Here is a 27,828-nt window from a genome sequence, read left to right on the forward strand (position 1 = left end):
AGGGAAATGAAGCAAAAAGAGGTGAAGTGACTTGCTCAGGGTCACTAGTAACTGTCTTGAGGCCAAATTTTAACTTGGGTCTCCCTGACTCCAGGATGGGTGCTCTCTCTGCAATACTAACTACTGAATGCTAAAGCTGTAGGGCTCTGAGTTGACCAATTTCATCGCTTGTTCTCCCTGGTCCCTGGGCAGTTAAAAATAACCTCACCCAGAAGGTGAAGAATAACACATCAGTACAAGGAAATTTCCCAAAAGCCATTTTAGTCTTTGGGAAAATGCTATCAAGTAAAACTAGTCATCTTTCCTCTGATCCTCTTCACTCACGCTCTGCTCAGGCTGGTTCACAGAGGGCACTGGCACGAACTCACAGCTGACTCTCACTAAACATACTCATGTCATCCGGAAACTGACTCAGTTTAAGCCCCGACACCTGAAAACAGTTAAAAGGTAGAGAGGCCTCTACTTCAGTGTTCTTATTCTCATCCTAGGGGAAAAACGGCTACCATTTCAGCATTTGTTAATACCACAAAGGATGTCGCTGCATAGTCTTCACTAGTCATTTACTCAGTAACATTAAATGCTAGTAGAGACCAACTAGTATTGAGTCACGTTTAACCAGAATCTGGGGTGCCTTCCACTTTTCAGAGGACCAGCCAGAGTAGGGGAATTAATAGAAATTTTTGCTTTAAGATCATGTATAATTACCGGGATTGGCATTGTTAACAAGTAACCATTGTGGCAACAAATCCTTCATGTAAAAATGGAGAATTCCTTAAAGTGAATACTGAAAATCAAAAGCCAATGGTAAAAACTTTGAATGTATTTTTAAATGCTTCTGCAGCACCAAGTTCTTCCCATTTTATACCCATAAAAACAATTTAAGAACCCTTACCTATGTAACTAAGTAAGACTGGAAGGAATATTAAGCCATGGGTAGCTCCCAACAAGACCATAGCTAAATACATCCGAAAGTAAAATATCTGGAAAATTTGAGATTTGGCAAAGGCCAACACCACAATCCCTCCAAATTTTGTTAGTGTAATTCCACTGAACACCTAAGAGGAAATATGGAAACATTAGAAGCAATTTATATTATGTATCAGTGTAAACAACTCAGTACCCCTTCTCCAGCCCCAAATTCACATCCCTTAGGAGTAATAATTTAAGGGTGAGAGTTCAATTTAATATATCCTACTCAGTGATCAAAGGCAATGGGACAAGAATGGCATGGTCAGTTACAAGTCACTGATAATCCTAACTAATGTGTTACCCCCCCCCGCCCCGTTAAAACTACCAAAGTAATGTCATAGATTGATTTCTTATTTATTATGCGTCTGGCTTTGGTACATAATGAACCCTTGAATAGATAAACTGTGACAGAGCTGAAAATCAGGAGAAACATGAAGCATCAATGATGCACAGCTGCATAAGCAATCTTCGTAAACAGTCCTTAGTAACTAGAATCTGATGCTGTGTACTCAGGGGTGTAGGAGAGGAGACTAGCAAGCGATAGAAACAATCCAAGTCATCATAAAGTAAGTGCCTTAGGAGGGTTAGAAACAGTGGTACCAAAGAATCATGAAGCGGAAGGTCACTTAGAGCTGGAAGAGTTTAGGGACTCCTGGGAAGTGTTACAAATGTCACTGTGTTCAATGACTTTTTTTTCTGTCCTTACCCTCTTTGTACTCTGTTGCATTTGACCTCGTAGACGTTACTTTGCTTACTTTTGAGACACAGGAGCCTTATACTTTGACCACACCTCCTCTTTCCTCCTCTTTTCCACTTTCTTAAACGTGGACATTCCAAGGTTCTGACTAGGCCCCTCTTTGCTCTACATTTTCCCCTTGGTGATCACATGATCCCATGGTTTCAATGATCACTTTTATGTGATTGACTTCCAAATCAAAGGGAGTAATGACCTTTTTCCTGTTTGAAAATTTCCACTTTATCCCCAAATCAATTATGTTCCCATTTTATCCAGACCCTAGATAGAAAAGAATTGATCTATCAACCAAGCATCTATTGGGCACTTAAAAGGCTTAGTCCCATCACCTGAAAATAACTTGTAACTTATGTTTTCTAGTCATAGGATGAATTCCAAAGTTCTGTTTGAATATCAAATTACAAATCATGTTCTTTCGGCCAAGCTGTGGTGTTCTGTTAGACAAAATGAAGCATGTACTGTTGAGTTTGCACTGAAATTTTTTTCAATCAACAACTACTTATTAAATATATAGTAAAGTATAAGGTGTCAGGACTTGTGCTATGTGTTGTGGATATAAACCTCAAGGAGCTCAATTCTAACATGGAACACAACATGAAACAGCTACAGAAGGTGATCTGGGAAGGGAAGGCACTAGCAGGTGCTGTAGTCAGCAGCAGATACACAGAGAAGGGCACTGCATCCCCTGCCCTGCTCTGTGGGCGTTTCAGCCAGCTGTCCTAAGGGCCGGTCAGAATACTTACACAACTGCCCATGTGAGACAGTGCCTCCTCGGCACGGGCTACCCGACTCCTTTTCCTGCTCACAGTAAAGGCTCTGGTTATATGACTACAGAACTCCACGGAGATACCACAACTCTGAAATGAAAAACAGGTTCAATGAGGAGTAGCCTGAAAATGGCTGCTCTCACGCACACACTACTCTGTTCCTTAATGCGGAGCTTGAATGAGGTTTCCAGAGCACTGAGGGGGCAAATTTGCCCTAAGTGTCCCACTTAGCGCTTCTTTTCTATCTTCATCATCTTCATCATCATCATCATCATCATCTGTCACACATACACCACCACAACCAAAAATCACATCATTATTCTGAGAAAATCACAAAGCCCAGTTTGGCTGGTCTGCCTTTGCTAAGAGGCCAGTGCAAACCCTATAAGAAAACCACTGAGAGCCAGCACAGAAGTGGCCTTAAGAAAAGGTGCAAGCCTGTTTCTATATGCTTTATTACCAACTTCTGGAAGCAGCAAAGATATCTAAGTGCTTTCACGTTCTTCATTCGATCCATTTACGAATGATGATGTATTCACAATATCTCAATCTTATTCTGAGATGGGCCAAACAAGTGTGGGATGAGTCCTTTCCTAAGTTTTATGTTCGGATGTGGGATCTCAAATCTCTCCCCTAGAGTGCAGCCTCTTTTTCTAAAGAGCTGGAACAAGCAAGAACGACTACATTTATGCTGTATGCTGAAAGGTTTGACAATGTTAAGAATGATTTACAAACGTAGCTAAATAACAGACTGGATGGGTATATGTATTCATCCATTTACTATGGCTACACATTAATACTTCACCAGCATCTTTACAGGGAGGAATAAATAGGGAAAAGAAAATAAAAAGAAGTCACACTTCCAGCTCTTTTCAATGATTTCTCTGTTGCTCTACTCCAATGTCCTAATTAATTTTCTCTACAGTTACCAAGACCATGTAGCAGTTTTCTTCTCTTACCTATTTTAAGACTTATAAGGCATCCTTAAACTATGTACCTTAAACTGTAGCAAGCTACAGGAGGTCACAAAACTCACCATTACCAAGTTGACCAAGGAAACAGCATTCAGACTGATGCCCCAAAGCCACATAACTCCAAACATGTTGATCAAAATCATAGCAATTGTAACACACATGATCACTGCAGACCAGAGATCACAGCCTAGGAGGACTGTAGTCACCAGGAATATTGCCCCTAGGGATACTCCAAGGTTAAAGATGGTGTCTTCCACGATGGTCAGATATTGCTCATAGAAGACGTAAAATACACTGTGTGGAGAAGACATGGAACTGTAATGGAGTCATTGCTAAATTTACTTTCTTCAGTCATTCCTGATTGGCTATCTTGAACACTACAAAAGAAGTATAATGGGGGTAACAAGGTGGCTCAGTGGATAGAGCACTGGTCCTGGAATCAGAAAAACCTGAGTTCAAATCTGGCCTCAGACACATGACACTAGCTGTGTGACCCTGGGCAAGTCACTTAACCCCCAACTGCCTTGCAAAAAAAAAGTATAAGAAAGAAAAACTAATCATTTATATTTTTTGGCTTATTTTGATTTACTGTTTTGACATAACTTCCTAATTCCTCTACAAAGTACATTTCAGAGGAAGTAAGCAAAACAGGTAATGACAGATAAGCCAGGGCATTTTCCAATTTTGTAGTTTACTGACTGTTACCAGAAAGACAGACTATTCTTATTTCATTTTTTTTTTTTTTGCTTTTTGGAGGGGGGAAGGTAGGGTAATTTGGGCTAGGTGACTTGTGAAAGGTCACACAGCTAGTTTTTGTGTTAAGCCGGATTTGAACTCAGTTCCTCCAGACTCCAGGGCTGGTACTCTATTCACTGCACTACCTAGCCGCCCCTATTCTTACTTCAAATAAAAAGGTTTGAAGTGTTTCTCTAAGGCAGTTAAGTTGAAACTGTAATCTTTAGGAGTTATCTAGAATGTGTTTGTTTTAAAGTGGCACAGCAGCAGGAAGTCAGCTGGCCTTGGGATCAGCAAGGTCTGGAATGGATCCTGCCACTGACTCAATCATTATGTGATCCCGGGCAGCCCCTCTGCACCCTAGATAGCTCTAAAAAGTTACCCATTTGTACGGGGGGAGGGATTTTCACTCTGGGGGTTCTCCTTGTTAATAAAATTACAGGTTTGGAAATTCCCCCACACCTCTAAAAAAAAAGCCCCAAATTAACCCACACTATTCTTGAAAAAGGGTATCCCTAAGGTGATTCTCCTGATATGTTACAGTCTATTTTGTAGGACACCTAAAGTGTTCTGGTCAGTAATGAGTTGTAGCAACCAAAGTTGCCAAGAATACTACCTTTTCTTCCGAGTCACCTGCCAGCAATGAATAATTTTAAGGACCAGCCAAAGAAGGCTAGTCTGTTGCTCAGAAAGCAACCCAAGCCAATAAACATGAGCTTAATGTGGCATATGTGTCACCGAAGGGGGGAAGGTCTATGGCCCATGGGCCGATGAACTGAGGACCTGAAGAGAGAGGCCAGGGTTTTAGTTATTTCTCTGCTATGAACTCCCTGGGTGTCTCACTTCCTCAGGCCTTAGTGTCTTTGGTTAATTTGCGACTTCATGGGGCTGTTGTAACAAAAATACTTTGTCAATCTTCGAGCACCTTCCATATACACGTGAACTACTTGGGCTGGTGTGTGAGGGGTTTGGGTCACTCCTAATACCACCTCTCAGGGCTATAAGATCACAGAGGGACTTAAGGGACCATCCATTCTAGGCCAGTCCCCTTTATCTGCACAGGAGGCAAATGAGGCTCCGAGGGGCTCCGCGATTTGCCCGTGGTCACGCAGCATGAGATCTGAACACAGGCCCTCTCACGCTGAGAAGCTTGGCCAGAGAAATGCAGTCTGTTTTCCTCACTCAGAAAGGCCAGGATGCCCTACCCCCTCGAAGGAGGTTATAAACAAATCAAAACTGAACAAAACCCAGCCCCTCACATCTGTATAACACTTCATACTTTTTCAAATATGCACATATCATTTAATTAGATTCTTGCAATAACCTAAGCCAGGTGGATAAGGTGAATATTAATATACACTCTCCATTTGCCAAGAAACTCGCCTATCACCCAAAAGCTGCTGAGTGGCAGAACTCCTCCCATTCATTTGCACTTCGCGGGCCTGTCATTCAAACCAAGCAAAACAGCAATAGTCCAAAGGTAGGATACCCTGCATTTAGATCTGGAAGAAGCTTTGGAGACCAACAAGCCCAACCCGGCTCCTTCCTCCTTTACAAAAGGGAAAACCGAGGCCCAGAGAGGTGGAAGGACTTGACAGTCAAGGCCTAAGGGCAGCAGAACTAGGAATCAAAGCCAGGTCCTGGGATGAGCTCCTTCCACACCATACTGTCTCCTGACACCCCAAGACACAGCACCCATCTCTGACAGAATATGATTTAAGAAATGCATAGACTGTGGCTTGTGGAGTGACAGACGGCCAGCCTTACCTGTATGGGTACACCCGGTAGTTTCTGTCCTGGAGGCCCATAGTTTCAGTGATATTAGCAGCCACTATCCTTGCTTTTCTCATGGCATCGATATAGTCAGAGGACGTATGAAGCACAGTATGATAAGTCATGAAGTACGTGGCTCCAACCTCTGTGTAATTGTTTTTGATGTGAACGGCAGAACTGTAAGATGCATGCCCCCTGGGAGGGAAAGAGCACAGACGACCATCACTCACTGCATCCGGCATGGAGAATTATTCTCAGTGCTGAACAAGCCACTAAGCGTCAACAGGCCATGCTGGGGTTCTAAGGGTTGGAAATCCTACTGATAGAGAAGCAAATGAATGTTTGAGCACATATTCCTTCTGCTACCTAGCTCTACTCTGTTGTTTTGGGGTTTCAGACAAGTATGTAGGCAAACAGATAAGAGTATTAAAATACTGCCTTGGAAACTGGGGCAGCTCATGACAATGCTTTCTTTACCTCCAAAAACATGGGAGAGCAAGGCTGGTCCCATAAGAGGCCTGTCTTTCCTAATGATAGCTTATAACATGCAAATATATGCTGCTGGGATATAGAATGTGTTTGTGCACACACACACACATATGTATACACATATACATACACACACATATACTTCAAAGACCATCATGTAAAAATGGTTTTAGCAAGGGCTCTCAAACCAAGCCCTTGTTAAACTTCCAATATGAATAATAATAATAATAGTATTATTATGCTATTATTATTCCAAGAGGCAGCTCTGTGCAGCAGATAAGAATACCAAGCCTAGAACCAGCAAGACTTGAGTTCAAATCCAGCATCAGCCACATACTAGCTAGGTGGCCCTGAACAAGTCACTTAAGCTCTGTCTGCCTGTTTTCTCCTCTATAAAATGGGATAATAATAGCACAGCCTTCCCTGGGTTGTTGTGAGGATAAAATGTGACAATATTTATGATGCCCTTTGCAAACCTTAAAGCAATAAATAATAAATGTTGGTGATTATTATGTTTTTTCCCAGACAAGCGGCTTTACTTTTGCTTTTCCACCCCTTACCTACACTCATTTTCATAGGGAACAGGCACAGGAGAGTCTGAGGGTGAGAAGGAAGACGACTGCCACAAAGCTGTCCAGATGGAAACCCTAATATTCCAAGTTTTCTATTAAAACTGGAGCAGGGACAGGCCAGTAGGGGTTCCCAAGACCCTTTTCCAAGGGATCCATGAGGTCAAGCCTATTTTTATCGTCATACTTAGACATTTAAATTTCTGAGATGGTAAATAATGGTAGCTACAGCCCACAAAAACAAAAAAAGATCTATAGTTTTTAAGTGCAAAGGAATTCTGAAACCAAACAATTTAAGACTCACTGAAAGAGACCAACGGCACTCACCCTTTGCCACATTTGGGATTAGGGTTATCAGAAAGAAACATGGGCAGGAATTTCATGAAGTCTTCGCCCTGAGGCCTCCTTCTGCCCTCTGGAGTCAAAGGCCGACAACGGACACAGGAAGGGTCAACGACTAGAAGCAACATTTAATAAAGCGAGGTTAAGGAGCAAAGTCTGGAAGCTTTTATAGTGAAGCAAATTCATAAACCACAGAATGCTGATTTCACACACACACGTATGTTTGTACACATGTAGAACACACACACAGCATTTTGTGGTCGTTCTTTAGTCACTTACAGTTGTATCTGGCTCTTCACGACCCACCTGGGATTTTCTTGGCACAGATACTGGAGTGGTTGGCCACTGCCTTCTCCAGCTCATTTTACACATAAGGAAACTGAGGCAAACAAGGTTAAGTGACTTGCCCAGGGTCACACAGGTAGTGTTTCATTTGAACTCAAGTCTTCCTTACTCCAGGTCAGTAACTCTACCCACTGTGCCACCTAGTTGCCCTATGTACACAGCATACACATATATTCATGTACACACAAGATACATGTGTGTGTGTATATATATATATATACACACATATACACACACACATATACATATATATATATATATGTATATGTATAGCAGGGCCAATAAAGAAGCTCAAAGAAAATTCTTTCTTCCTCCATCTATGACGTGTGATATTTTTCACTCCTATGTTCTAAATTAATTTGAGGGGAGTCATTAGTAACAGCCAGTGAAACCGTTTGTTGGGAGAACACCAAAACAAGCAGACAAGAGAACTGCCTTCTACTCCTGCACACAAGCTAGATGCTGCAGCAGGTAAAGCACTGGACTTCCTGCCTGAGACACTCACTAGTTGTGTGACCCTGGACAAGTCACTTGACTTCTCTCAATCCATTTCTTCATCAAAAAAATGTAGGTCATAATACTACCTCCCAGGGTTGTTGTGGGGATCAAAAGAGATAACACACAAAGTGCTTTGCAAACCTTAAGGCACTATATAAATGCTTATTAATTTTCTCATCAATCCTTTAGCCTGTTTAAGTTTCAATGGCCTCGTCTATGACATTGAGAGGATGGGGTAAACGAGCTCTTTCTATCTCTAACATGTGCGTGGACTTCTCTCCTTCAAAGTATGCCTTTCTACCCTGCTACTGGAAAGGACCTCAAATGCCAGTTATCTGAAACTAATCTCTAGGTGTATTTTAAAATTATGGGTGCCTACAGTAACGGCTCAATTAATTCTTAAAACAAACATAAAGGAAACAGTGAAAAGAGAGCTGGAAAGCAACCCAAAGAGGGACTCACCTGGGCCCTCAGCCCTGCCACTCACTATTCCTCTGGACCGGACACTACCCCATAAAGCTTGCCCATTTCAGTTCTGGAACTGGCTGGTAACTGTGTGCTTCGGTGGCTCCCATCACGGTCTGTGTTACTCCCTGCTCATGCTCTTGCCACCTGTGCTGGTGCCACAGGCAGCCCTTTACCCCCGCCTCCTTCCCCTTCCCTGCCCATTCCAGCTCTAAACAGCAACAGGAACTGGGCCTGTGATCCCCACGGGCGATGCAGGTCAGTGCCGGGCCACTACTGGAGAGGTTAAGTTACTTGCCAAGGGTCATAAAAGCTCCATCTCTGAAACAATCCTCCACTCTGATTAGTGCCATCCCATCCTGGAGAGAGCGTGCCAATTTACTCACAGCTTTACTCGCTAGGCCCGTGACTTTCCAAACCAAAATACCTCTCCTCTGGCCACCATTTCCCTCCATGTGCTGTGTCTTCCATTAGAATGCAAGCTCCTTCATGTCCAGCCCCAAGGGATTCACTAAGCACTTATCATAGTGTACATAGTGGCACTTCATAAATGCTTTTTCAATCATTCATTCATTCATAGGGTCAAAGATTTAGAGCTAAAAGGATCTTCAAAGTATTTTAGACTACATACAGCTAAGGAAACCGAGGTCGAGAAGTTAAATGACTTACCCAAAAATCACACAAAGAGTAAAAGTGGCAGAGCAGGCCCTGAATCCACACTATGGAACCTCTTATTACCATAACATAATGTCTCCCAGTAAACTAAGCTATGCTCTAAGGAATAAGGAATTTACTCTTCTTATTTCAAAACAATGCGATCAATCAGTAGTTTTGTTTGTTTGGTTTTTTTTTTGGGGGGGGGCTTTTTTTGCTTTTTTGGAGGGGGGAAGGCAGGGCAATTGGGGTTTAGTGACTTGCCCAAGGTCACATGGCTAATGAGTGTTAAGTGTCTGAAGCCGCCTTTGAACTCAGCTCCTTCTGACTCTAGGGCCAGTGCTCTATTCACTGAGCCACCTAGCCACCCCGAGAATCAGTAGTTTTTAAAGGGTCTATCTGGACTATGATCCACTGAAGACAGATTTTTGGGATGGCAGTTGAGAAATAAGCCATAACTGTCTGATTTTAGCCTATTAAATATTTATATGGAAATATTAATATAATGGAAATATTAAAATGTTTCCAAAGAAATGATATAGAAAATTATAAACTAGTTGAAAGCTGTCACTCTAAGCCAGTTCAATTTCAACAGGTTAAACAAAACTTCTCATTTAATAAAAATAGTAAAATTTACAAGTCTTAAAATGCTCAAAGAAAAGGGAATACTTTGAGACGTTCTTACCTGAAGCATTACAAAACTTGTGTGTCATATTATAAATCCGGCAGCAGGAAGACTGGGGTTTAATCCAATCAAAATAATCATCAATCCAGGAAGAGGGGGCAAAGCCTATCTTTGTACTATGGGACACAAGACAAAGCCAAATTAACATGGCTAGGCTGACTAAACATCAACTCTTCCACAATACTCTATAACTTACTTAAAATAAAAATCAATTTAGGGTTAAATTAACTTGTGAAAGTTCTGGTCCATGACAAGTGAAACTGAGCACACATTTTGCCTTCTAATTCCCCAGGCAAATGCAGAAAGTTTCAAGTTTACTCTACTGCAGTGATGGAGAAGAATGTAGTACTTACTAATTCTCTATTTCTGCAGCATTAAAAATTTGCTGCACAAGTGAGTTGTTGTTACATCCCATTCCACCACACACCATGTTCTGCCCTTCTAGAGAGGTATAGTCATGTCCTTCTTCTAACACAAAATACACAGGGGGACCTGCATGCAGGTACTGCTTTATGGAATTGAAATAATCCAGTACATATGAGTCCTTAAAAAAACCAAAAAAACAAAACCACACAACAGATTAAAGTAGAGAAACAGCAAGGTAAAACTCAGGTAAGAAAAACTATTAAGAGATCATACAAATGCTGCAAAACCACAGTGATCAAACTTGGTGCCAAAGAAGAGATGAGAAGTAACCAGACTCTTCTGCAGGGGTGGCAGACTATGGACGTAGGGAACACTGCATATATTATACTTTTTTTAATATGTTGGTTAGTTTTGCTGAACTGTTTTCCTATTTTTTATTCTGTATGACAAAGAATGACTGAGAAGGGAACGGGGAAGGATACACTGAGAAATGTAGGTGACGTGAAATCATCTAGAAACTTTTTGATACCAAGAAGCATTAATAAAAATGCATATTTACAAAAAGAAAATTTTTTACTTAAAAAAAGTTATCAGGAAGTTGTTGAATGAAGACTCCTCTGGCAAAGATGCTTGAGAAAGAACATCTTATCTACATTCAAGTTATCGCTTCCTCCTTTAAACCCTGCTACAACCCAACAATCTGGTTGTTCATACTATGGCTCTGGGTCTAAAGGAGATGGCATAGTGAACAATGGGAGTACCCCAGGTTTGCTGGTCTTTAGAGTGACACCCTTCCCATCAATGAAGGCTGCCTGTAATTGTATTTATCAGTTGACATTTTCCCTGAACACCTCTATATAAATGTTCGTGGTTAACCAATCAAATCAAGTCAAAATAAAACAAATCTTACATCTGGCATTGAAAGAGATTGATCCAAGCCAATTTCCACTTTGTTGAGAACTGCTATACTGAATGACAGAATACCCACAAACACAGAGATCTGCAAGAGAGAAAAGGAGTGCATGAGGTTTCTGCACAGCATCTCCACAATTACAAAAACAAACATTTGTAGAAGGCCGCATACCACAATGGGCCGCATCCAGTCCTTCAGCAGAAATGGAGAGAAGGCATTTTTGAAAAACTGAAACAAATAGCTGTCGGATGGCTGGGGGCCAGTTCTGTCTTCGGCAATTCTGACGCAACAAAGAACGTCCAATTTATTTTTCTGATTGGTGAAAAGAAAAATGTCATCTTAAGAACATTATCTGTCCACTGTCATTTAAAGAGACACAGATGGGGATCATTCACCACTATTAGATACCTCACCTCTTGACGCTTCATGTCTAGTCCCAAGAGACTCACAAAACACGTAATTTGAAGGAGGAAGTCAATGAAAACAGCCATTCCAGCAAACAGAGAAAAAGTTCGAACAGCGGGCATGGTTGACAAAGCCCCTAGGGGACAACAGGAAAGGAGACTGGTCATTCTTATCCCACGTGTTACTTGACATTTCTGACACGTGTGTGGCAAAGGAAGCTAACATGTCAACAAGAATGTTCCCCCAAGAAGTGAACAAAGATGGCAAGATTAAGAAAGGGGTGTTTGGAGGCATGAGGTGCACACATTTTAATCTCTCACTGTGCCTATATTTCAATTAAAAAAGAGGGCAACTCTTTACCATCTTGTACTAGGTTCAATTGTACTCCAGTATAGTCACAGCAAGAAGTACTTTTCAAATCTCGGATTCTATTTGGGCGTTCCTGCACTAAGAATCTTGACTGGGGAAGTTTCACTTGCGCTCAGGGAGTCAGATAGAAAGCTGGAGACCAAACACAGATAAAGCTCTCCTATTGCTAGAGAGTCAGGAAACGTTACGACACAAGTTTGTCCTGCTTGTTTTTTCTTAAACACCCTCAGTAGCAATGGACTGAGAAAAGTGTTTTTTCCAATGGGGAAAAAAGTGTAGCATAAATACAAGCATGTGATCACCGGACTACTTCCCCTATTTAACTCAGTCCAATAGGTAGCTGAATGACCTTGAGCAAGTCACTCCCAAAGGCCCTGAAATGTCTGCATAATGAGGCTCAGTGGGGAACACATTTTGTAAATATCAAAATGCCACAGAAATAAAAGACATGTATTACAAGTGGGAGAAGGGCATGCCTTATATATGGCAGCCCTCTAGTCCCAAAACTGATGCTCATGTGTTGATTAACTGTAAGGAAAAGTAGACAAGTAGTTTTTTTTGTTGTTGCTTTTTGGAGGGAAGAAGGCAGGGCAGTTGGGGTTAAGTGACTTGCCCAAGGTCACACGGCTAGTAAGTGTTAAGTGTCTGAGGCAGGATTTGAACTCACGTCCTCCTAACTCCAGGGCTAGTGCTCCATTCACTATGCCACCTAGCCGCCCCTGACAAGTAGTTCTTTTGAACCCCCTACCTCACTCCCCAAAAATATTCTGATCACACGATGAATTGTTAAAAGGAGGCAAAAAGAAGGGCATACAGATGCCCCTTGAAACCTCTTGTTCCATACCACCCAGGCTCAATGAAAGTAAGGGAAGAGCTGTATGAGGAGTAATTACCTAAGAAAAAGGCGACAGTCTCTGAAAATGATGACAAGAACATGCTCGGAGCCACTTCCCCCAGGACCCTGCCCAGCTGTTTATCCAGTGTTTCCCCTTGAAGGCGGTCACCTCTCTGAAAGATGAAAGAAGATCTTTTCCACCCAAATGCCAATTTCTCTCTCCACAACCCCCTAAAGAGACATGGACAACTTTTAAAAGTATGAAAAAAATCCTTAATTTTAATTTACAATGAGGATTTAAAAATCTAAATTTCCTATTCCCCCCTCCAAAGTAGAACATTAATAGTAATTCAACCCAAGAGATTCCTGGTGACCCTTCCCCTTTACTACACAGATGAGAAATACAAGAAGGAGGTGACAGGCTTACCAAAGTAAAACAGAAAGGCCCTCACAAGTCAATTAGTTCAACTCCTTCATATGACACACAAAACCAAGGCCCAGAGAGAAGTGAAATGACCAGAGGTCACATGGGTGACCCACAATGGCACTTATGGGATCTTGATACATTCAGGATCTCAACAGAAGAAAGGAAATAGCACCAAAGTCTCCAGCCCCTAGAGCAAGCACACCTCTCTATTCTCTCTCCTGCCCCCATGCTAATAATGACTTTTTTTTTTGCTTTTTGGAGGGCAATTGGGGTTAAGCAACTTGCCCAAGGTCACATGGCTAGTTTTTGTGTTAAGTGTCTGAGATGGGATTTGAACTCAGGTCCTTCTGACTCCAGGGCCGGTACTCTATTCACTGCGCCACCTAGCCGCACCAAGTAATGGCTTTCTTTCTGCAGATCTCAAGTAGCTAACATCTCTCAGACACTTATGTATTAATTTTATTTCACAATCATCTGGGTGTATGTAATATGCTCTGTGAATTTCAAGAGGACAAAGGCTTCTTAACTAAACGTTTACCTTCCACAGTGCTCTGCACACTGAGTGCTTAAAAAACATTTGCTAAATCAAACCTGCGATGATGTATCATCATAGAGCATTTCTACCTCAAGCTTCTTTAACTCGGCTACCTCAAGAGATTTAGGGCAAAGGGAACTTGTGGCATATTTGCCACTGGGCAGACAACAATCTTTGTAATAAAGGCTTAAGTTATATTAAGGCAGAGGCAGTATGATAAACTGGACAGACTAACAACCTGAAGTCAGGAAGGCCTAGTTTCAAATCCTGCCTCTGATACTTATGATCTGAGTGACCAAGGGCAATTTATAATTCACATGTGAGCCCTGGGCTCCTGATCTGTAAAATGGGACTAACGCTTACATCTCACATTATATGGCTCAAATGAAGTAATGTGTAAAATCCTTGCAAACTTTAAAATGTATTGTTATTACTGATCCCTTTCCTGGTGCTAACAAACCCACACTAGTAGCCACTGAAGTGTCCAGATAGATAGAATTTATAGATATATCATGAGAATGCACTAAGTTTCAACTAAGGCATTTTTCCTCTTTTCAATGTGCTTTCAAATAATTTCAAAAATGGAACCAAATGGCAAGATTGGTATGTAGGCATATACCTGAAAGGTCTGAACTAGGATAAAGATGTTGTCTACTCCAACTGCAAGCACCAGGAATGGTGTGACTTCAATGACAATCAGGGTGAGAGGAATTCCAATATAGCTGAAGAAACCTAGAGAACACACTACCGAACTAAGCACCATCAGGATACCTGCAATGCCCAGGGATATTTTAGAATCTACCTGAAAACATTAATAAAAGACAAACAGTTAATTTAGATTTTGCTACAGCATATTGGACAAACCCAAATAAAGAAGATTTCAGTGAATAAACTAGTCCTCTGCCAGTGGTAGACATATGGGAACTATACTTGTAACAAATATGTTTTAACAATTACATTTTATAACAGTACAAGCTGGGGTGGTAAAGAGACACATATCTAAGTTTCCTTATTTATAAACACACTATTTACACTTATCCCAATTTTTAAAAAAATTACCAAAACGAAGATAGAGAAGTGATGTGCCTAAGAACTTTGTTCTTTTTAACATGTAACTGGGAAAGAAGATATACAGGCACTGGAGCATAGAGATCCACCATGCCCTACTGGAAAGTTGAAGGGGGTATGGGAGAAGATATGGGAGAGAGCAGACTGGAGGAGGGGATAACCTGTGGGATTGCTATTTTGGGGTGGTGGGTAGGGGGAAAAAAATAAATAAAAAAAATAACTTTGTTCTTTACAAATATGAAACTAACTTTATCTGCTTTAAATATAAAGATTAATGCATAAGAAATACCTTAGGGATATTTTTTAAAAGTCTCAATTATACTAATAACTATATGAAAACTCAAGGATATCACATACCAGGAACCTATGACAGCTTTTGATGTGTCCTAAGGCGATGGAAATATATAAAAACATGACAGCGTAGCTAATTAGAATAGTGACAACATCGCCATTACTTTCACGATTGATCTCATCTTCAATACTTCGTTCAGCAGAGAAAGAAATAGTCAGATTTGGATTTTTGTAGTTTTTTATAAAGCTGATAAATCTAAACAGTAAATAAAATGCATGTCAGAGAAAAACCCCAGCAAAATTGAAGATTCTAAAAGTAAAATAAAAGTAAAGATTCTCAGGATTACTGATTTAGTTCTAGAAAAGCACCCCCCCCCCATGGGTGGTCGTCTAATCTAACCCCTTCATTTGACAGATCAGGAATCTGAGAACAGATTCAACCTAAGATCTTACTATCTTACAGGCAGCATTAAGTGACAGAGCTAAGATTTAAATAACAGATTCTAGGGATTACCAATCTAGTCCTTTTCTTATTATACCAACACAATGTCTAAACTTTCTTCTATACTGAGTTGTGGATTAAATGATGGCTACTTTCAACTCGGTCAACTTCTGGTCACTTAAAAAATATTAAAAACAAGTTCAATTGGATTTTTTTTTTTTTTTTGCTTTTTGGAGGGCAATTGGGGTTAAGTGACTTGCCCAAGGTCAGACGGCTACTAAGTGTTAAGTGTCTGACGCTGGATCTGAATTTAGGTCCTCCTAACTTCAGGGCCAGTGCTCTATTCACTGTGCCACCTAGCTACCCCCCAATTGGATTTCTTAAAAAGGGAAAAAAAGCTCTCTCTCCCTCCTATCAGGTAAAAGATGGAATTTTAAAGTCTGCCATGTTGAAAAATAAAAAACAAACTGTGATTTTGAAATGGGTCACCATTTTCAACAAGAATTTAGGACTTCCAAGTATTGATTTTTTCCCCAGTCTACCTAAGAGCACCAAATAAAGGGGGGAAAAAAGAGGACTTAATGTTATCTGTTCACTGACTAAGAAATTCTAAGTGGAATAGCAAACTCTCTCTCCCGAGAGACAAGGAACTTATCCAGACAGTGAGAAACTTACTCCTTCTCCCAGGCCTGGGCTCTCTGCAGCTTTTCAGTGTTATTGTTGTAATTATTGACAGGAAGAGTGATCACAAGGGCAGTAGCATTATTATAGTTTTGATCTATAAAGGAAAAATGCAGTGACACAAAGATTACAAGCTTGAAGCCAAGGAGACTCCTGACCTAATGACATAACTGGGGCAGCTTACTCACAGTAAAACCCATGTACCAAGAATTGGACAATGTACTAGACAGGTCTGGAGTGCAGCTTATGGATTTAGATTCATCTACCGAAAAGCAGCCAAGGTCTCATTTAGCAGATATGTATTTAAATCTGTGGATAAATTTTTCTTCATGCACAGAGGAAATGCCCAAGAACACTCATTGGCTGCCTCCTTCTGCAGAGGAAAACCTTGTCAAACCTCTTGTAATTAAACCTCAGGCACCAAAGACGCTATGACCTTCACTGCACACTAGGCAATCTGCCATGATGTGCTATAGGAACTAGTGAAGAGAAATTAAAGCTGTAATTTCTGTATTTAAAAGCCTTGAGTGGCATACACATATGGTTGAATTTCTTTTTTTCCCCTTTTGTTGGCTCAATTTCTTAATCAGCGATTCAGAAAAAGATAAAATAACCTTACTGCTTCAGGGCTGAACCATTGAGGCTAAAGACTAAAATCTCACTCTATCTGGTCTTATAAACCTGTGAAGTTTTAAAAGAATCTAATTCATAAGAGAAAAAGAGAAAGGCGAGGAATGGACAGAGATTATAAAACTATGATGAAATTTTATGCGCTGATATTCATTTAAACATAAGCAACTATAAAACAAGTTGGTTGTGATGGTGTAATACTAAGGTCTGTTAATAATAATTCATTAACATGTAAAACGAAAAAAAAAGAAACCCACATTTTCAAGTTAAAGAAAAAATAAAACACCTATGCCTTGAATTCATGAGACAAGAAACGAAGCTTTGATATCTGAGGCCCTAAGCTAATAGCTGCCTTTGGGATCAACCCTAGGTGATTTCAAACCCCTCCAGAGAAAAGGACTTACCATCATAGCCTCCTAAGACAAGCCAAGGGAAAACAGGTCCGCCAAATGTTCCCAAACAAGAATCATGGAGCTTGCTTGTATCATTCAGAGAGGCAGGAGACCTACCAAAAAATCCAAAACCAATTGTTATGCATTTGAACAAAAAATGTTTTAGAGACCCAATGGCGTGACAGTAAAGACAGAGAGAAACCAGGGTAACATCAAAGGAAACACATGTGGAGCTACAAATAAAATGAGCCCAAGTAAGACAGATACATCCTCAATTTTGTAACTATAATAGATTCTGCAAACAAGTATGTAAATGCTAGAGAAATGTTAAGTCTTTGCTGTAGCAGACTGGCCTCTACTTAAATATTTGGAAAATAGGGGTGGCCAGGGAGCACAATGAGTAAAGGCACCGGGCCCCAGAGTCGGGATGACCTGGGGATTGAATCCGGGATCAGACACTCAGCACCCACCCAGAAACACCTGGCCGTGTAACCTTGAGCAAGTTACTTAACCCCAATTGCTTAGGGCAGCCAGGTGGCTCAGCGAGTAAGAGCATCGGCTCCAGTGTCGGGATGACCTGGGGATCGAATCCGGGCTCAGATACTCAGCACCACACCCAGAAATAACTGGCCGTGTAACCTTGAGCAAGTTACTTAACCCTGATTGCTTCAAAAAATTTTTTTTGGAAAATACTAGTGACATGATCTTCAGAGCTTGCTTTGAGAGAGCTTCCTAAATTCCATATTCACCCTCTCAGCTCGTGCTAGTGGAGGCTCTCAGTTGCCAAGGAATCTGAAGCAAGCCTTGAGATGGCCAAGGGACCTCAAAGGGCAACAAGAACTGGCAGTGACAGAACGTCACACACCAGTGCCCACTGGATCTTCAAACCCGTCTCACAGAGGCAGGAAGGAGAAAACACCCTAGGGATTCACTGGTTTGCCCAAGGCCTTGCATGGCCAGCACTAGGCGTGGGATGCAGACTTTGGGCTCGCCTACCCACACAATGTCACATATCTGTGCCACTTCATTGTATCTGACAAAGGACTCTGAAAATCCACAGCAGTGAGGCAGCTCGGTGGCACAGTGAATGGAGCACCGGCCCTGGAGTCGGGAGGACCTGAGCTCAAATCCAGCCTCAGACACTTAACACTTACTGGCTGTGTTACCTTGGGCAAGTCACTTACCCCCAACTCCCCTGCCTTCCCCCACTCCAAAAAGCCAAAAAAAAGAAAGAAAAGAAAATACACAGCAGTAGTGCACATGTTAGCAGGCACAAACCCAAGCTTAGAGAATAAAGGTGTAGGAAGATGTATGCTTGCATTACCATTATCTTTTTAAGCTAAACACTTCCTTGAAAAACAGGGGAATAAAGTTGGAATTCACGGAGAAACCCAAGGTGTATGTATACACACACACACACAAATAAAGAATCTATGCTTCAGCAAAATGGGTCTAAATCTTATAACTAAGTTCTTGGGAGACTAATTTCTATGTCGCAACATATACAGAGATGACCATGTATTTGTTTGTCTTCATCCTGAAAACCTAATAACTATGACTCAAGAAGCAGTTTTCAGAGCCAGCAGGTAAATTCAATGCTATCTCTTCCCTTCACCCTATTGAAGTTCAAATACAAGTTTATCCTACAGGTCACCAGGCAATTGTCTAGCATCTCTCTGGAATGTTCCAGATATGGAAATCTCATTGAAAAGTTGACCCAACACATACTTATGTATTCATTCAATACCACTAGCCATCCCTTTTCACTTGAAAGTGCCTTAAAAGCAGATACTTCTTTAAAGTAGTTCTTTTTCAGAGCTAATTCATTTTCCTCCTTTAAAAACTGATTCAACAATTCTCTATACTTATAGATTCACCTGACACCAACTAGACATTCCTCTTACTTAAAAGGGTTTGAAAAGTATTTGCTTCCTAAAAACAGTCATTTTCTTATGTTAATTCACCTGAAAATCTGACTCAACAATTCTAGGTATTTATGGACTCACTTGACACTACTAGGCCTTCTTCTTACTTCAAAGGGTCTGAAGAGCTGTCATTTTGGGGTTGTTTTTTTTTTGGAGACTGATTCTCCCTATCTTTTTTTTCTCTCTCTCTTTTTTTAAAGCAATCGGGCTTAAGTAACTTGCTCAAGGTTACACAGCCAGGTGTTTCTGGGTGGGTGCTAAGTGTCTGAGCCCAGATTGATTCTCCCTATCTTAGCGCCCAGGTTAGAAGCGCAGCAACTACTGGCCCAATCCCAATCCCAACTGTCACAGAAACTGTATCCTGCTGTTTCTCTGTCCTGGCCTGGTTCACGCCTCCTGAGTTTGGTGGTCCCTCTGCTCCAGGGGCTGCACCATATTAGTTTCAGACTTAGTGTGAACACTCAATTGGCTTTATCCTTACAGCATCTCAGAACTCTTGAGCCCAAGAAAACCATCATTCTCAGCCTCCCTAGAGGCAGAGACTATAGGCCACCATGCCCAGGGTTATTTTATCAAGCCAATTCACCCACTCTTGCTTACCGTGTGCAGTACAGGAAGTGGGTGTGATAATCTGCAATGACAAAGAAATCATCTGTTTTTTCGTGGTCCAAGACAGAATGGCTGTTTTGGAAGTAATTTAGGACACTCAGAATGGTGCAGTTGTTGTTATAAGGAGATAAAGGGGCCAAACAGATATCCTGAAGAGTCACAGTTTCATTGTTATAAGAAGCAGTAATGTTCTCGATGGCTGTCTGTAAGTCTAGCACCTGGAAGAACAGAACCACATTTACATTGTTAACTAACAGCTGACTAACATCTTTACAATGTGTTAGGGTTAGAAGATGGGAGGCTTAAGTTCCCTTAATCTAGGGGGTCTTTTTTTTATAATGGATATCTTTGGCAGATTGGTGAAAACTATGCACCTTTTTCCTCACAAAATTTTTGTTTGTTTGTTCTTTTTTGGAGGAAGGAAGGCAAGATAATTGGGGTTAAGTGACTTGCCCAAGGTCACACAGCTAGTCAGTGTGTCAAGTGTCTGAGGCTGGATTTGAACTCAGGTCCTCCTGACTCCAGGGCAGGTGCTCTATTCACTGTGCCACCTAGCTGCCCCATCACAAAATGTTTTTAAATGCATACAATGAAATATATAGGATTACAAAGTAAAATAATTATAGTGAAATACTGTGATCAAAATGTCAGAAAACCCAAAAAAGTTCACAGAACCCCTGCCCCAATCTATAAGAGAAGGATTTTAGTTGAAGCAGAATTTTCCACCAAAGCCCAGAGAGATCCTTAAAATAAGGACAATTAGGCTGCCTTACTAGACTTCGCACTTTAGGGAACCATGAGTGGCTATTAGAAAGACCAAATGGCTAAAGGTACACTTTCTCAGAGCAGCAAAAAGTTAAAGACAGCATCAGTAAAAATAAGGTGAAACCCCTAGCTGCCCTTAAAAAAACCTCTTCTGTTAACTTCAAACCTTCCAAAACCACCTGGGGCAAGGAAGTGTGGAGCTGTTATCAATCCCTGATTCTTCCAGGTCTTGGATCTTGCTAATGCAGCTAGGAGAAGCATGCACATAAACAATTTGTATTCAACAAGGTATGGTAAGGGAGATGTGGAAAACATCATACATTCTGAAATAAGGCTTTAGACTTTTTTGCCGCCATCTCCCTGAAGCTTTATAAAACCTTTCCCAAGGGATCAGACTTGCTAGTACCTTCTCTCCCCCAACCCCGCTCAAATACTTTGTATTTACTTTATGTTCAAATCTACTTCTGTATATAAATGTTTTGTCCAGTTCCCTTGAGGAGGGAGGAGAGACACAACTTTTATCTCTATATCCCCAGTCCCTAAAACAGTGCCTGGCACACAGTATTATGCTTTAAAAAGGCTCGTTTAATCTGATGGAATTTACAATCAAGAATCATGTTTGAGAAGATTAAAAAAATATGGAACTGAATAAAAGGGAGTCGGATGATTTATCCACAGGCACAGTGTAGTACAGGACAGTATGGGATGGTCTTAAAAACCCTCCTGAGAAGCTAGGCGGCATTTCTGATTAAATATGATGGAAGCCAAACTACGAGGATTTCAGGATAATTACTGCCAACATGATCAATATGAAATAAGTTTCCTTCCCAATCAGCCAAGTATTAAGTCTTAGAAGGCTCACCACTCTTGAGAAGCCATTTAATGAATAAAAAAAATCTGTAATTTTGAAAAGATCCACACTGTCAAGTTTTATTAAATGAGTTCTTGATGAGGAATTACTGGTAAAGTCTCCCTTTTTCAGACACACCTTCCCATCCAACCTCAATAAAAAAGCAGGTTTTACCACAAGAAGTACTTAACAATGAGAGTCACCATAAAACTCTATTGGTTTTTTAAATCCTCTAGGAGAAAGGATATATGTTTACTCAAGAATCTTGAAACGCAATAATGTCTTTGCTAACATCTGGTCTGAATGAGTAGGACTGGCCTGCCATGCTCTCAAGTAAAGGACAGAGAGCAAGGAAGAACCTGGGTTCAAGTCCTACCCTGGGCAAGTCCCTTAACTTTTTAATGCTCCGAGCAACTCTTTATTTGCAGAGAAGTTGCCGTGGGAATTCTTTACTGGGAGCTGATGAAATGACAAGTCCCACAAATATAGTATGTACCTCCTGGACTGACATTAGCAAACAGCAGATTACCTGGTGCAGGATGCCTTTGTCCAGAGGGGGCCCAAAGGGAACGTCTGCTCCGGAAGGATATGGCTCGTAAATGTGCCGATCAGTGTGTGGAGCCTGGATTATAAGCTGTTCAGTACGGAAGAAAGGTCCAAAGTGGGTATCAAAATATTCTTTCTCTAGGTGAGCTTGGCTGTTGGGGGCAGACCAAAGATCCACTGGATTGGTACTGAGTCTCATAAACACCAGACCCGAACAGCACACTGCGATGAAGACCAGGGAGCAGAAGATGACGGGTGCTGGGTTCCTGACGCAGAAAGACCCCCACTGTGTAAACCCTTTTGTCAAGTAGCCCTCAAATGTTGCACCAAGTTGATCACAACAGGAGGCCTCCCCTGGAAGAGCATGAGAGGAAGGGAGGTTGGAGGTTAAGAGCCAAGCCATTCCTGAAATTTGTAACAGGGAATAAGTTAACAAACTTCATACAGCAGCGACTGGATTAAGTGCTTACAGGAAGATAGGGAAAACCTTTGACTAGCCTAAGGTCAGTGATAATGGAGGATGGATACAAAATCCATGTTCTCCCTCCCAGAGGTGGGTGATTCATACTCTCATCCAGGAGGGGAATGAACCTTGCATGTCAGGGGTCTCTCTCCCCATACTAAAAATTATTTTTTCATAGCTGTGATACACATTTACCTCTACAGCTTCAAACCCCCTTTATTTTTCAAATCACAAATATGCATACCTCGATCACTGGCGTTAACAGAAAAGGCTATATTGCCATCAATTGGTGTGTACTCAGAGACAAAATACCGTTTTCTGGGGGGGGAAAAGAGTATAAGCAGTATTAATAAACTTTTCATTATGCTGTGATTCTGAAAAGATTACTCTGAAATCACTATAATCCTACAGAAAGCTTTTTCCCTATTTCTCCTTTTTTGTTCAAGAGTATTCATCTTTCCTCCATACTCATCCTGAAAAATGAATCTGTTTTTTTGGCATGTGTTCTTTGAACAGTTAACAAAATAAGAGTTTCTGAAGTCTTCATTTTAAAGTCTGTATCTTACAAATTTTAGGCTCTCAAAAAGTATTATTTCAGACTAATAACAAAGTAAACACTTATTTAGAAACTCAGGGGGAACAAAAAAGGAATTTGAATTGATTTAATTGTGATGATGTGATAATTTTTGCAAAGAGCCAGTAAGAAAAGAGAGATTCCTATGAATTATACATAATTCAGAAAAAATTGGCTTAGTGCTTCAACAGGCCTCAGAATGCTTGTTTGCTTAAAAAAATTCATTTTCTGTATTAATAACTCAGAAAACTGTTTCCTAAACTAGTTACTATACTTGGCAAACATCACATACACGTTTGCTCTTTGCTCCTCCTCTAAGGAGATAAAAACACGTAAGTCCTTACCTGTAGCACCACACTATAAAAAACATTCCAAAAAACACCAGCAAGAATCCCATGTAGAAGATCCACATAATGACATACATGGCATCCAAGCCAAGTATCAGCCAAGGAACAGGAGGAGGTGGGGGCTGGGGTTTGGGCCCACAAGTAATAGAACAATCCTGACAGCTACAAGGTCCAGTCACATCATCCACGGATTCGTTACAGCCTTTGGTGGCATTGTTCATTGGTTTTGTTCCATTAATGGAGATATCTAAGAGGTTGAATGTTGAGTTAATACATTTTAACAAATTAACAACACATCTTAAAAGAATGAGAACATGATTTTATCTAATAAGTTGGGTTTAAATGACAACACACAGTAAAGAACCATTTGTAATAGTCACACATATGTATGTACGTATTTTAAAACCACCACCAAAAGAATACTTTAAGAAACCAAAGGAATAGTCATGTCGCAAAAAATAAGTCTCCCTCTTTCTCTTCAACTTGATTTACCTTTCACCATCTCTTCCCTGTCTCCCCTCCCCCACCCATAACTTCTGATCTCACAAGTACAGGCAATTCCCAGTGAGGAGATTCCCTTCTGCTAAGGACCAGCAATGGATTCATTTCCCATCTTGGACACATACTAGCTATAAGGACTCCGGGCAAGTTCCTTAACTTTCTTTTTTCTTTTGGAGGCGAAAAGGCAGGGCAATCGGGGTTAAGTGACTTGCCCAAGGTCACACAGCTAGTAAGTATCAAGTGTCTGAGGCTGAATTTAAACTCAGGTCCTCCTGACTCCAGGGCTGGTGCTCTATTCACTGTGCCACCTGTTGCATACTCTCCATGTCTTGTCAGAGTGATAGACTCAAGCACAGAATGAAACATTTCTTGGATGTGGTCAATATGAACATTTTCATATGTTACAGAAGTCTTGTTTATCCCCTCCCCTGCCAAGGCGGGGTTGGGGGAGGCAATGGGAGGGAGAAAACGGATTTTTGTTCATTGAAACAATTTCTCACTTAATCTGTACTACCCGGCTTCATTACTATCCTATCCGCCTGGGCAGGCGGACACAGGTGGAAGCAACGGTTTCCTAGCAGGTATTACTGCTCTACTATTCTCTGTAATCCAATTCATCTGCTGCTAGACGAGTCTGCCTAAAGCATGCATCTGTTTGTGTCATTCCTCTGCTCAAGCAGTGGTTCCTCACTGTCTCCAAGCTTTAACTCCTCTGTGTGATATGGAAGGCCCACCACGATCTGGCATGCCTCTATCTGCCCACACAGCCCTCTCTCAAATTCTTGTCTAGGACATATGATAGTCTAATTAGATGATGGTCACCAAAAATACCTTCTGCTTTTATTCGCCTGTCCCTTATGCGAGGAGAGTTCTTTATCCCTCTTTGAATCATTTATTTCTTACCCATTTTAAAAAATCCAATTTAAATGCCAGATCTTCTAGGCCCTATTTATCACTAACAACTTTACCTCAGGACCTCACAAGTGACCTCGCTTCTCTTTCATGCAATGACATTATTATATTAATTTATGTTAATATCTTATCTCCCTACTACCATATGAATTCTATGAAGGCAGGGGCTGCTCCCTGGCTAAAGTGTGTCCTCTATAAAGCTGGGAATGATCTTCAATGGCCACACCTAACGGCTTTTCTCAGTCGTCATCCTTCTTACCCTCTCTGCTGTCTCTGACACTGCTGATCACTCTCCTCTTGATACTCTGTTCCTTCACAGGTTTTCCTAACACTGCTTTCTCCTGGTTCTCCTCCCACCTCTCTGACCACCCTTTCTCAGTCTCCTTTGCAGGGCCTCTTCCAGGTCACACCCTTGACCCATGAGTGCCCGCACAAGGTTCTGTCCTGGGCATGCTTCTCCTCTCCCTGCACACGAGTTTATGTGGTAATTTCATCAGCTCCCATGAATTTAATTATTCTTTCTATGCTAATGATTCTCATACCTATTTATCCAGCCCTAACTTCTCTGCTGAGTCTCATACCTCAAAATGTATGTCCTGTCGCCATCTTAAACTCAACATATTCAAAAGTGAACTTGTTATCTTTCCCCCACGCCACCCGCCAAATCCTCCTCCACTCCCCAAATTCCCTATTACTATCAAGGCCACCACCCTCCTCCCAGCCCCCCAGGATTGCAACCTAAATGTCACCCTCAACTTCTCACCCTTGATATCCAATCTATTGCCAAAGTCTATTGATTTTACCTTCTCTCCTCTAACACTGTCACTACCCGGATGGAGGCCCTCATCACCTCATATCTGGACTACCACAACAGCCTACTGGCTGGTCTCCAGGACAAGCTCCAGTCCATTCTTGACTAAGCTGTCAGTGATCTTTCTAATGGGTCTGATCATATCATCTCTACTAATTAACAAACTCTAATGGCTCCCTATTACCTCCATAATCAAATAGAAAAACCTCTGTTTGGTTTTGAAAAAGCCCTTCATAATCTGCCCTCACCCCTTTCTAGTCTTCTTATACCTTTAAAACTATTCCTTGTACTCTTCAACCCGGTAATGCTGGCCTCCTTGCTGTCCCTTGAACAAGACATTCAACCGAGCTCCCAAACTGGGGCATTTTCTCTAGGTGTTCACGGTGCCTGGAATCCTTCCCCTCCTCATCTCCACCTCCTGGCTTCTCTGGCTCTTCAAGTCCCAGATAAAATCCCACCTCCTCCAGGAAGCCTCCCCTGATTCCCCCTAATTCTAGCACCTTCCCTCTGTTGATCATTTCACACTTATCCTGTATCGAGCTTGTCTGTACATAGTTGACTGCATGTTTCCCCCATAAGACTGAAAACTCACTGAGAGCTAGAACATCTTTTGCCTTTCTTTGAATTCCCAGCACTTAGCACAGTGCCTAAGACAGAGCAGGCACTTGAGAAATGTTTGACTGAGAATGAACAGTACTCTCAAGACTTTTTTGTACACAGCTGATTTTAAAAAAATGTTTTCTGAATTTTAGTTCTCTGAAGAATAAACTAATGCTATCCTACTTTACTTCTAAGGAGTCAGCCAACTACAGCAGTGCTACAAGCAGAGAGCCCCTCTCTTGTTTATTAGTAGCAAACTATTTTTAGTTGTAGTCTTCGATTTCATTTTACTTATGTGCCTTTTGTTCCCAAATCAGAAGCAAGACATTTGTTTTGGAAATCACTTTAGAGTTCATACCATCACAGGGCCCTTCAAGGCACTTAGTGTAACCTCCTCTTTTAGAGGCTAAAGGTCTGGCCCAACACCACGCAGCATATCTGAGATCCAAACACTGAGCACCAGACCTCAAAACCAGCCTTCCTTTCACTACACCACTAAGGGCAGAATTTGAGAGGCCTCACACTACAGAATATAGGTATGAGGAGCTGAATTAATATAATGTCAATCCTCCCCGCCCCTGAATCCATTCTGTTTGTTTTTTAGCCATTAAAACAACAGATTTTGGGGATGGCTAGGTGGTGCAGTGAATAGAGCACTGGCCCTGGAGTCAGGAGGACCTGAGTTCAAATGTGACCTCAGACACTTAACACTTACTAGCCGTGTGACTTTGGGCAAATCACTTAACCCCAACTGCCCTGCCTTCCCCCTCAAAAAAAAACCAAAAACAAAACAAAAACCAACAACAGATTCTGAACATAATTGACAAAGAACAACTTTCCCCTACCTGAAAAAATAGGTGTGATGGTGAAAGGCGCTTGTCCATTATCTTTATTAAACATGTACTCAATCCAGTTGGTAGCATTGCAGTCTTTAGCATCTTTTCCACAGAGAAGCCCCAGGGCTTTATCATTACTTGAGGGGGCCTCAACATCCCGGCAGGCATTATACATGGCTAAGAAACAATGGGGAAAACGGGTGAAATGGAACATGCCTGCTTCAGTCCATCTACCTCTTCTTGTAAAGAGGTACTCAAAAGTACCCAGATCCTAGAACTCTAGAGCCTGTGCGAGCAGGACAGAAGACACAGAAGTGAGCACACAGCATACGGGGACTTGCCGTCAACAGCTCACACACGCACACACAACTCATCCCCGGCAGAGCCAAAGTACATCAAAAGAAAGGGAGACACCAGGTGGGGATGTCTGTGTTTTCTCTTCTCTGGGCAGAATGTGCAAACTCTTCCCTTGACTCGTTTTGTGCCTCCAAATAACAAGAGTCAAAAAAAAGTAGAGCTCACGGTGTACCAGAGGTGGAGGAGAAATAACCAGACCAGCAGGGTCTGTCTGGTCTCAGAGGTGCTGCAGGCTCAGAACGTGCACACAAAGGACCCCAGCTCAGCTCCAACGGAGAGTTTTCCAAGCACACAAGCCTGACGGTGCCATATAAATGCCAATCATGACTTCTACACTGCTGGCTTATTTCCAGCCTGTC

At 41.5% G+C, this 27,828-nt stretch overlaps 1 protein-coding gene across 2 annotated transcripts in view; it reads right to left on the reverse strand.

Moving 5' to 3' along the window:
* The window catches only part of NPC1 (NPC intracellular cholesterol transporter 1), a 56,266-nt gene that overhangs the window by 1,003 nt on the left and 27,435 nt on the right, over window positions 1-27,828 (reverse strand). The window contains exons 5-24 of one of the 2 annotated variants that reach the window (XM_069099789.1): window positions 27,122-27,289; window positions 23,450-23,699; window positions 22,776-22,849; window positions 22,052-22,473; window positions 19,899-20,125; window positions 17,386-17,486; window positions 16,346-16,448; window positions 15,295-15,484; window positions 14,489-14,671; window positions 12,966-13,080; window positions 11,712-11,839; window positions 11,470-11,610; window positions 11,296-11,385; window positions 10,373-10,563; window positions 10,020-10,135; window positions 7,358-7,487; window positions 5,967-6,167; window positions 3,527-3,758; window positions 2,467-2,580; window positions 893-1,055 (exon numbers count right to left, since the gene is read on the reverse strand). In XM_069099789.1, coding sequence (XP_068955890.1) covers window positions 893-1,055; window positions 2,467-2,580; window positions 3,527-3,758; window positions 5,967-6,167; window positions 7,358-7,487; window positions 10,020-10,135; window positions 10,373-10,563; window positions 11,296-11,385; window positions 11,470-11,610; window positions 11,712-11,839; window positions 12,966-13,080; window positions 14,489-14,671; window positions 15,295-15,484; window positions 16,346-16,448; window positions 17,386-17,486; window positions 19,899-20,125; window positions 22,052-22,473; window positions 22,776-22,849; window positions 23,450-23,699; window positions 27,122-27,289 — 3,339 coding nt within the window. The remainder of the gene's footprint in view (window positions 1-892; window positions 1,056-2,466; window positions 2,581-3,526; window positions 3,759-5,966; window positions 6,168-7,357; window positions 7,488-10,019; window positions 10,136-10,372; window positions 10,564-11,295; window positions 11,386-11,469; window positions 11,611-11,711; window positions 11,840-12,965; window positions 13,081-14,488; window positions 14,672-15,294; window positions 15,485-16,345; window positions 16,449-17,385; window positions 17,487-19,898; window positions 20,126-22,051; window positions 22,474-22,775; window positions 22,850-23,449; window positions 23,700-27,121; window positions 27,290-27,828) is intronic. The other variant, XM_069099790.1, reaches the window with a different exon arrangement.

This window comes from Petaurus breviceps, unplaced genomic scaffold, assembly GCF_028583685.1.
Source record: "Petaurus breviceps papuanus isolate PSGF00001 unplaced genomic scaffold, PetGlider_PUasm1.0 38, whole genome shotgun sequence".
Lineage (NCBI taxonomy): Eukaryota > Metazoa > Chordata > Mammalia > Diprotodontia > Petauridae > Petaurus > Petaurus breviceps.